Source organism: Delphinapterus leucas, chromosome 4 (assembly GCF_059928025.1).
Source record: "Delphinapterus leucas isolate spDelLeu-1000000601 "Yukka" chromosome 4, BTC_Dleu_Yukka2, whole genome shotgun sequence".
Lineage (NCBI taxonomy): Eukaryota > Metazoa > Chordata > Mammalia > Artiodactyla > Monodontidae > Delphinapterus > Delphinapterus leucas.
This window is the reverse complement of record NC_143132.1, coordinates 60566971-60577834: the sequence shown is the minus strand read 5'-3', so window position 1 is coordinate 60577834 and position 10864 is coordinate 60566971. Positions and strand designations below refer to the sequence as shown.

The 10864-nt window shown below is 43.3% G+C and overlaps 1 protein-coding gene across 2 annotated transcripts in view; it reads left to right on the top strand.

Annotated features, from left to right (window-relative positions):
• Nucleotides 1-10475: 10475 nt before the first annotated feature.
• Nucleotides 10476-10864, top strand: part of DRD3 (dopamine receptor D3) — a 36092-nt gene continuing 35703 nt past the window's right edge. For both annotated transcript variants that reach the window (XM_022574953.2, XM_022574947.2), the window contains exon 1: nucleotides 10476-10786. In XM_022574953.2, coding sequence (XP_022430661.1) covers nucleotides 10517-10786 — 270 coding nt within the window. In that variant the 5' untranslated portion in view covers nucleotides 10476-10516. The remainder of the gene's footprint in view (nucleotides 10787-10864) is intronic.

Sequence of the window (10864 nt, the reverse complement as noted above, 5' to 3'; positions counted from 1 at the left end):
CACGGGTTCATGCCCCGGTCTGGGAAGATCCCACATGCCGCGGAGCGGCTGGGCCTGTGAGCCATGGCCGCTGAGCCTGCATGTCCGGAGCCTGTGCTCCGCAACGGGAGAGGCCACAACAGTGAGAGCCCTGAAAATTGGCTCCCTACCCTGCCTCATTTGGTCTCCACACTGTCCTGCTGAGTGTGAGCTCTGTGGCGGCTTAAAGTGATGTGAGAAAGTCATGGTGCTGAAGTGGTTGGTGCTGAAGGCAAGCTTCCTGTGATGAAACCGAAGAACTGCTACCCTGGAGCAGCATTTCAAAGACTAGAGGGGAATATTTCTACCACAGACTTCACGCCAATATCCTTTCAAACAAAACCACTGAGCATGCCTGTGTATCAGACACCCACCACCTCTTAACTCTTGCTCTAAACCTCCCAGTTCAGGTTCAGAATATGAAGACTTCCCTGAGGAAGCACTGTTGACTGCAACATAAGATGTTCCAGTCATGCTACTGAGACGGGTTCCTGGAAGGAAAATGAGAATGATCTATATTTTTCTTGGTTTCTGCCCAAGCATATCGGTTTTGTAGGCGTCCTGGAGTCCTTCCCAGAAGGCAGGTCTCCAAATCTTCAATGCCAATCACGAATAAGAGTTCTGTTTACTTAAAAGATTGAAACTTGTTCAGTGTTGTATGAATGGAAAGTGCCAGATTAAAAGGAGCAATTGCTGACTGTCATCTACACTGAAGTCCTGAGAGAAAGGACCCCCTTAGTCACCACCCACTTTCTGTTCCCTAAGGCAGTCAGGGAATCTACTAGAGAGACAGTTCAGTCAAGACTGAGTTGAGTGCCTAGATGGGTGACTTTGGGCATGTCGGTTAATTTCCCTCTTTATCTTCCTTTGAAACTTGCCAAAGAAAGACATCACAAAAATGCTGAGGAAAATTCTGCCAGCAACATTTATAGCTGCTCTGTGAGGATACACCATGTACTCTCAACACAGAAAGTTGAGAAATGTGACCTTTCCTGCTACATTCGTGCATTATCAGGGCAGCATTATTATCAGATATGATATCATCAAATGTTAAAGAAGGGCTTCCCTGGTGGCGCAGTGGTTGAGCGTCTGCCTGCCGATGCAGGGGACACGGGATCGTACCCTGGTCTGGGAAGATCCCACATACCGCGGAGCGGCTGGGCCCGTCAGCCATGGCTGCTGAGCCCGCACGTCCGGAGCCTGTGCTCTGCAACGGGAGAGGCCACAACAGTGAGAGGAACGTGTACCGCAAAAAAAAAAAAAAAAAAAAAAAAAAATGTTAAAGAAAATAAACGTAGGATACTCAAAGTGGAACCATGATGCTGAAAATGAGCAAGAAGACCCTGAGCTCCTTAATATGATTCTGCTAAATTCTACTCGTACATTCTCTGCTGTTACATATCAGACATGCCAAACCTTGACAGTGCGTATTCTCTTGGTCCGCAAATCCAAGGGAAGAAGAGCCTAGGGGTTTACATTCAAGCTGGAAATTCCAGTTTTAGGGCATATTCGATATATTTATGTCACATAACAGTACATTTATGCCCCATAAATCATGAGCAACCTTGGATATGGCACCTAACCTTCCTAAACTTCTGTATTAGTTTGCTAGGGTTTATGTAACAAAATACTACAGTTTGGATGGCTTAAACAACATAAATTAATTTTCCTACACTTCTCGGGGCTAGAAGTCCAAGATCAACTTGTTGACAGGTTTGGTTTCTCCTGAGGACTCTCTTCTTGGCTTGCAGAGGGCTGCCTTCTTGCTGTGTTCTCATGTGGCCTTTTCTCTGTGTGTGTCTCCCTGGTGTCTCTCCCTCTTCTTATAAGGACACCAGTCAGATTGTATTAGGGCACACTGTAATGGCCTCATTTTTACTTAATCACCTCTTTAAAGACCTTATTTCCAAACATAGTCACATTCTGAGATTATGGATTTGGGGAGGATACAATTCAATCCATAACAGCCTCTGTAAAAATGGGCATCATGAGGAGTTATGTAAGATGCAGTTGGGAGCATGAATTAGAAAATGCCTTATAAACTATAAGTCACCATAGCAATATTGTATCATTGATATCATCATTTTTGTCATCATAATTATTATTCTCTATGACATATTGTCAGTCTCCTGGGAAATCTAAATTTTCCATCTTTGGAAGAATTGTAACATAGCAGTTAAGAGAGCTCCAGAATTAATTGATGTCAAATCCAAGCCCTGGCTCTACTACTTGTTAGCCGCGTGACCTTCAGAAATTATTTTAACCTCTCTAAGCCTCAATTTCCCTATTTATAAACTAGGAATGGAAAAGCAGTACCTACCTTTTAGGGTTGTTGTAAAGATTAAAAGAGAGAATGCATTAAAATGACTGGCTACTAGTACATGCTCAATAAATGATGGCTGTTATTAATAGCAATATTTAGACCTTGTTGTTGCTGCCTTTCTCAGCCAGCAGAGGTCTCTATCATAGTTGAACTGGGACTAGCTTCCCCATGACAGTCTGGACTGCAGCTGCCAAACATATACACTGTTGGCAGAGAAAGTAGTAAAAGCATTACAACACCTTGTGAAGGAAGGAAAAGAAATCGAAAACAAGAACCTAGGGAACAGTTAGGATTCCATGGTTAAATGTTATATGAACAGGTGACAATGAATTAAGATTGTTTAAGTTCTAGTGCTGCTTCAGAAACTGACTTTCACTGACTGTCCTTCATGGCATCTCCCTTTAGCCAGTTCTAAAGTTGAGTTTTAAAAAATTACTCACATATACCTCAGAAGAGCAGTTAGAATGAATTGGCAAACGTTATTGTAAAGTTCTCTGAAAACAAGGAGTGCCACTAAATAAACATTTAACATTTCTCACAGTATGAAACTTATTTCAACTTTATCACCAGTTATTCTTCATGCCTCAGTTTTGCTTCTGCTGTAATATATTTCCTTTAACCTTCTTCTCCAAGACAGGCTTACACCTCCAAGTTCAATTATTCTGTCAATTGTGTTTTAAAGTGTACTGATTTCTATTAACCACTTGTGGTATCAATTTGTTGATCTGCTCATTCTTCTGAACCAATCATCTTTACACCCACCAAAAGCTGGAATGACAATTAAACTAAGGAAGGTGAGAATTATTCAAGAGAAATTAAAGCATAGAAGCAAAGACAGTGGGAAAACTGAGATTCAAAAGAGCACTGAGGGGAAAATACACATATACTAAAAAGCATAGCACAAAGCACATAGAGGCACAGAGGGAAAAGAGAAGAGAGAGGTGGAAAACGGATCCTGCTACACCTCTCTTTCAGCACCAAGGACAGAGCTTCTGAAGGGCTGACCCAAGCAACGTTCAGTTTAGGGTCCCTCCCAAATTCTCTAGAGAAAATGATGCATTCGAAAGCAGCTATGAAACATGCAGTAAGGTCTAATAGGGAAGCTGGAAGAGCAGCACACAAGTGATTTCACCTGAGAGGCAAAAATGGGTGATTTTCTTTCTGTTCATTTCCACAGTTTCTGTGTCTTGGGAAAGGCAAAGTTTGCTTTGCTTGGGCATGTCTGCTGTTAGTAAATGGCTGCAGGAGCTGAGGTGCTAAACCCCACAGTCTCCAGAAATCAGAAGAAATTTTCAGGGTAAGTAGTTTTTCTTTTCGTTTCTAGTTTAATACACAGTGTTTTCCTGAGAGGTTATTTAAGCAGTTTGGGGTTCTGTGGTTCTCTGAGAACACGCATTAAAACTCTGTACCCTCTCTTATTTAAAAACCTGAACCCCTGAGGAAACTGTTTTCATTTTCTTCTCATTTTTTGGGCAGTAGAAACCTGTTCTCTTTCTCTTTTTTTTCCCCCAAATTAGATCCTCATGGGCTCTAGAAGCTATATCAAGGCAGAATTAAAAGACGGAAAATAAAAAGCTGTTACTATTCCTGAGATTTTTATGGAAGTTGATTGTTTTCCTCTTAAGGGTTTTACTTAATTGGAAGGGTCTGTTATTTTAAATTCCCCAATTCAGCACCCTGGTAATCCAGGGCTGAGGGTTTGGAGAGGCACTGTTTTCAATGGTCTATTTTAAGTCAGGCTGTTTCCAAGTCAGAATCCAATTATTCCCAACAGAGATATGCAGTACTTGAGATGATAATTGTGTATATTTTCTTTACTGATGGCATATGATTTTGAGGGTATTGTTGTTTAATTGTAGGACTTTCATTACTTACTGTAGCTTATTGGGTCAACGGAAGTTGTTGCAATTAGTCATTTTTCCAGTTCATGCCTTTAGTTTAATCAAATACTATCAAAATAAATGCACAAACATTCATTTCTAAACACATTCTGCGTGCCTGTTTGCACTTTACAGGTGAAGCCCTTTGCTTACTGACACTAAAAGGTCAGTAAAATGTCTGTCCATGGGTAGGAGTGAAGAATCGCTGCTTGACATAGCATTGGATCTCTTGTAGCCAAAGAGAAGCAGATACCATATGAGAAAGATTCTTACTCAGACACATGTTTATTTATAGTTGAACATTTTTAAGGGTCTGCTTGGCTAGCAGTGTGCAGGGATGTTGGGCATAGAAAACACTGACAGTATCCGAATGCATGCCTGATATTAAAGAATCTATACAGAAGCCTGCTTATTATGGAATATGAATTTAAACAAATACAAAGTAGATTTTACCGAATACTAAATTCATTTTCTAATGTATTGAAGTTTGTCATCAATTAACATTTACTTATTGATTGATTGACTAATCCATTGAGTTCCCCATTTTATCTCTGAATAGAATGGTAGGATGCTCAGACATTAGAATTTGTGATGGAAAGTAGGGATGCTCTGCTTTACTGGGAAAGTTTAATGAAGAAAAACTATATTACCTTAGCTACTGGATCTCAGTAACCAGATATGTTTTTTCTCTGTACATTTACCAACAATGTAGATGTGCCCAAAAATATAAATAGGCTAGGTATTTCAATGCACTCGTGAATTTTTAGTAGGAAAATAAACTAGACAGCAATTTTCAAGAATAAAGTGCCATAGAAATGCTAAAGACTACCTCTAATAATAATGACAATGTAACTCCCACTGTTGCTATGTGCAGTGTGCACCTGCATTGACTTCACTGAGCTTGGTCTGCTCATGTGCACAAGATACTCTGAAAAGGCGAAATTTTAAAATTAGCCCCCAGGGCTTCACTGGTGGCGCAGTGGTTGAGAGTCCGCCTGCCTATGCAGGGGACACGGGTTCGTGCCCCGGTCCGGGAAGATCCCACATGCCGCGGAGCGGCTGGGCCCGTGAGCCATGGCCACTGAGCCTGCGCATCCGGAGCCTGTGCTCCGCAACAGGAGAGGCCGCAACAGTGAGAGGCCCGCGTACCACAAAAAAAAAAAAAAAAAAATTAGCCCCCATTTCAGGCTTGTCTCCTTCACCTGAATAATTGGGAAGTTAAGAACATGGAGCTCTGGAAACAGACAGATCTTGGGTTGAATCAGCTCCATAATTACTGGTGTATGACCTCAGCAAGATACTTAACCTTTCTGTTACTTACTTTCTTCAACTGCAAAAATGGGGATAATAATAGCACCTATTTCCTTCATCAGGTTGTTGTGAGGTTTAAATAAGATAATGCTTATAAAATGTTAGCTATAATTATTAATTTTTTCAGGCAATATAGCAAGTTTGCATTGAAGCCCCAAGCCAGAAAAGCTCTGGAGACTAGAGATCAGGATGTAACTGAGTGAAAGTTTAGAGGTTGCAAAAGACGGAGATCTATGATATAAGTAGTTGGTCTTGTGACCCTGCTATCAAGGCATTTTGTTCTGGGTTCAGGAAAAACCATTTCTATGTGGAAATGACTGCCCACATCACCTTCCACCCCCAGCATAGACACATTAAATAAGTCACAAGTTTTGGATTTAGGGAGACACAAGATGAAAGCTAGGCTCAACGTAGCCCCCTACACATTGTGTAATCTTAAGAAAGTTACTGAGTCTCAATTTTTTAACCTATAAAAGGAAGATATCAATATCCACCTTCAGGGTTACTATAAATATTAAAACGAGGTAATATCTGTACAGTACTAGTGCCCGGCACACAGTAGCAGCCAGAAGTGGTAGTGAATATTGTCTTTAGAAGGAGGTTGAGAACTTAAGATGTTTCTGTTTTTCTTGTTTGTTTTTTGCTTAACTTGATAGCCTTGAGAAAAGAGAACAAACAATTAAAACCCTGTAAATCTTAATAAATAACTTCTTAACAAACTCAATGGGAGCCTGGTATGGAACCAGGAGCCCAAACGAGACAACCTACAGATAGGTGTTCCAGGCAGACTGTGGTTCCACACTGAAGGACTGAATATCATCAAATCAGGATGTACGTCATAGCTGATGGGGGCCTGACCATGCTCTGTCCCCCTGTGTTTTAAAGTAGATTATTCACTCACTCTAAGAGATGCTAGAATAAACTATAAAGACTGTGTAAGAAATTCAAAGGCTCGTTAAAATTTGTAAGTAGTATTATATATAATGATTCTTAAAAGAGTAAGACCAATCTTCTAGTCCTTGCCTTCTCCACTTTCTCACCTCCATCCACTCTTAACTAACACTCTTTGCTGAGGTCATCAGTAATCTCCTAATTTCCAAGTCCATTAGCCACTCTGCAATTGTAGTTTATTTGACCCATGCACCTATTCCCACTTGCCCTTAAACAATAAAAGCTACAATATTTTAAGTGCAACGTGCCAGACATTATGTTAGAGCCATGAATCTCAATGGGGAGAGCAATTTCGCTCCGCAAGGGACATTTGACAACGTCGGAGACTTTTTTCACTGTCACAGCTGGGGCGAGGGGAAGTGCTGCTGGCATCTAGTGAATAGATGTCAGGGATGTTGCTAAAAATCCTACAATGCAGATGACAGCACCCCCTGCCCCAAGAAAGAATTATCCAGCCCCAGTCGTCGACAGTGCCAAGACTTTACGTATATAATTTTAGTTGACTGCACAATAACCCTATAGATGGGTATGATTATCCTGATTTTGCTGATGAAGAAACCAGGCTATCATTATGAATTACTTAGAGAGTGATTGTCAAGTTAATGAATTCTCCAGGCTCTTCACTTCTCCTACCTGAGACCAGTTTACTATCTGATAGCATATCAAAAGGAGAAAGAAAGGAGAAAACCCAGCCCAGTTCTGTGTTATATAAGCAATGCTGGTTAAAAAAAATTTCTTTTTAATCTAAGGAGGGAGGAAGTTGAAACAATGAAGCTGAAAAGTGGGGAGTAATCTAGCATCTCACTCATTTTCTGCTTTCACCTCCCACACCCACAAACTCATCAGGAACTGCCTGGGCAACCAAGGCTTACCCCCACCTGCTGCTCTAAAGAATCTAAGAGCAGAGACAGTGCAATGCAAAAAATAAGTAAATCAGAAACTCATGCAGTGGTGATTACAACGTCAGGCTCAGAATTGATTTTCAGAGTTGAGGGTTTCCTTTCATATAGTTTAGTCATTGACACTTAGCTGTACTATTTTTAAGTAGCTGTCAAACCTCGGCAGAGTAAAATGTCCAGCAAGATGGTAACAAATATCCCAAGGCTTTATGCCTCCCTCCTACCTGACAGGGAAGATGAGGCTAAGACATCATAAGCCAACTACAGACCCTAGGAAAGAGTGATTTCTGGCCATTGATTTCCAACGTGGCCCAGTTGCAGAAGGAAAGGCGTTCTGGGCCTGAGCCTGCCTCGAAGGTGAAAATATCCTTGAACAATCAGAAAGCTTTGTGTTTTTCCAGAAGCTATTGGCAGCAACAGTGCTATCTCCAGGGTAGTGGCTGCCCTTCTCTGAATAATGAGAAAATTATAATTATTATCAAAAATTATTATTATGCTTTAAAATATATTTAGTGCAAACAGTGTGCCAAGATAAAGAACGATTTTTTTTTAAACAATTCTCTGAATTCATTCCAAATCACTCGCCCCTTACAATTATTTGTTCATTTTAACACTTTCACATTCCAGGCTGAAACATTCAAAATAGCATACAAAATGACAGCCAGGATTAAGCCAATCTCCTAATCAAAGGAGAGCAGCAGTTAGCAGAACTGAGAGCAAATCCTGGCCACCAAGCCAGCCTCTACCTCTGCCACAGCCTAGAGCAAGAGTTCCCATGGAGGCCCATATACTCCATGTCTAAATATTTTCGTTATAATTAACAAACACCATTGAATGAAATGTTTACTCCTCCTGTCTTGATAAAGGCACCTTCTTAACAATCTGGAAGGCCAGATTTGAATTTAGGGTCCCTGGGCCTTAAGAGTTCCATACAAAATGTGAGAGGGCAGGAGAAGCTGCCCCACCCGACATCCCGTCCCAGGGACTCTGTCCTCTTCTCTCCACACCTCGGGCTACATCCAAGCTATTCATCTGAGCTCGTCCAAACAGCTACCCCTGGAGCCCATGGGTCCCACACATACATGCCACAGTCTTCCTTCAGGGTGACACATCCAAAATGAGGCTGGTGCTGCCCAAGAAATAGGCTCCAAGCAGTTTGGGCAGAGAATCCTGAGATCTTGGTACCAAGAGTATGGTCTAGAATGGGAGTGTGGACCCGATGGATCTTCTCCTTGGTGCCATGGGAGAGCATGACCTCATCCTCTAGGAAGGATACGACCAGATGGGGTCCAATGTGGAGCCCTCGGAAGCACAGCGCCCAGGGCAGGAGTCACTCTTACCCAAGTCTCAGGGTCCTACCATAGGCTATAAGCCTTGTGCTTCCCCCCCAGCATGTGGCTTTGATGCACTGCTACCCTTGGCACAAAGTCATTTCCATATTTTTCTTCAGGACACAATGACTTTTGTCCCCCACAGACATGCACAAACCTGGCTTTAAGAGCCCAGAGTCTCTTCTGGCCCCAACAGGTTGGTGTCATGGGGGCAACCAATGGGCTCTGTTGCCTTTCCCACGCTATGTCCAAAGTCCCCACGGTTGGAGGATTGGCTTTTCCCAGAGGGCTAGTGATGTGACAATTTCTATGGCTTTCAGATGTCAAAGGAGGGCGTTGGAAGGCCTGCATGCCAGTTCTGCCACTAAGAAGCTGTGACTTAAGTTGTTAATCATCTCTCTGGGCCTCAATTTCCCTGTTTGAACAGTGAGGGCATTGGACTAGGTCAGAGATTGAAAACTGATGATGCATGGGTCATTGGCCATGGATGTGCGATTTTGGGGTGAAGGGGGGATGGGAGACTTCATAAGGCTTAAATATTTTTTAAATTAATAATGAGTCTTTAAAAATTAGGAGGTTTCAGGAATTCCCTGGTGGTCCAGTGGTTAGGATTCGGCACTTTCACTGCCATGGCCTGGGTTCAATCCCTGGTTGGGGAACTAAGATCCCACAAGCCACATGGTGCAGCCAAAAAAAAAAATTAGGAGGTTTCAAATAAAATTCGGTACATGGATTTCCCCTAAATATAAAAACCACTGTACTGCCTCTAAACCCCATTATTCTTGAGATTTTCTCCCACAGCCCAGTCTCCCAAACCCACCATGTCCTGCTACATAAGACCCAAGAGAAAGAATGGGAGATTGAAGGAAGTGAAGGGAGGCATGGGAAAGGCAAATGCGGGCAAGAGAGACAGGGAGGGAGGAGACAAGGAGAGGGGCTGGGAAGCTAAGAGAAACAGACCAATCAGAGAAAAAGAGCTAAGACTTGCATAGCTTTCTAGGTGTCGGGCATGGCTGTCAACGTCTTCCATATGTAATAGCTCATTTAATCTTCACAAAATCCCTGTGGGACGAGTTCCATTATTTCCCCCATTTTACAAAGGAGGAAACTGAAGCTCAGAGAGGTGAAGTTACATGCCCAAGACCCCAGAGTTTGGAAGTGGTAGAGCTGGGATTCTAATCCTGCAACAGCTCCCCATCTCACTCAGAGTCCAAGCATGGTTCTTTCAATGGCCCAGCACGACCTCTCAACCTCACACCCTTCCACTCTGCCCCTGCCTCACCCAGCTCTTTCCACTGGTCTCCCTGCTGTCCCTTCCACCTGCCAGCCGCCCTGCCGCCCTGCCTTTGTACCTGCCATTCCTCCTGCTTGGCTATCAGCACAGTGGGCTTCCTCAGGTCCTCCAGTTCGTGACTCAACTGTCACCACCTCCACGAGGGCTTCCTGCTTACCTAAGTACTCACACACACACCATCCTCACCCTGTCCTCACCCCCTTCCCTACTTTTTTGTTCTCCAAAATACATGTCATCATCGAACATACCACATCTTGGATTTATCTTGTTTATTACTGTCTTCTCTGGAATGGAGGCTTCATGAGGGCAGGGATTTTTTTCTATTTTTTTCATTGCTGTATATCCAGGGCTTAGAATAGTGCCCAGCATATAGAAAGTGCTCACCAAAATATGTATCGAATCAAAAAATGTACCCAAAGCAGCCAAGCTCCAAAGAGTCTGACTTGACCGACATTGTTTTCTATCTCCTCTCAGTAAACGTGTCGGGGTCCCTCCTCTCCCTCCGGGCTATGGCGCCTCTCAGCCAGCTGGGGGGCCACATCAACACCACGTGTGCGGCAGAGAACTCCACCGGGGCCAGCCGGGCCCGCCCACATGCCTACTACGCCCTCTCCTACTGCGTGCTCATCCTGGCCATCATCTTTGGAAATGGTCTGGTGTGTGTGGCCGTGCTGAAGGAACGGGCCCTGCAGACCACCACCAACTATCTGGTGGTGAGCCTGGCCGTGGCAGACCTGCTGGTGGCCACCTTGGTGATGCCCTGGGTGGTGTACCTGGAGGTGAGTAGGTCGCAAGTGCAAGCTGCCCACGTGACCGTGCTTGTCTTTGTCTTCCGTGAGCTCCTGGCATCTGGGGTC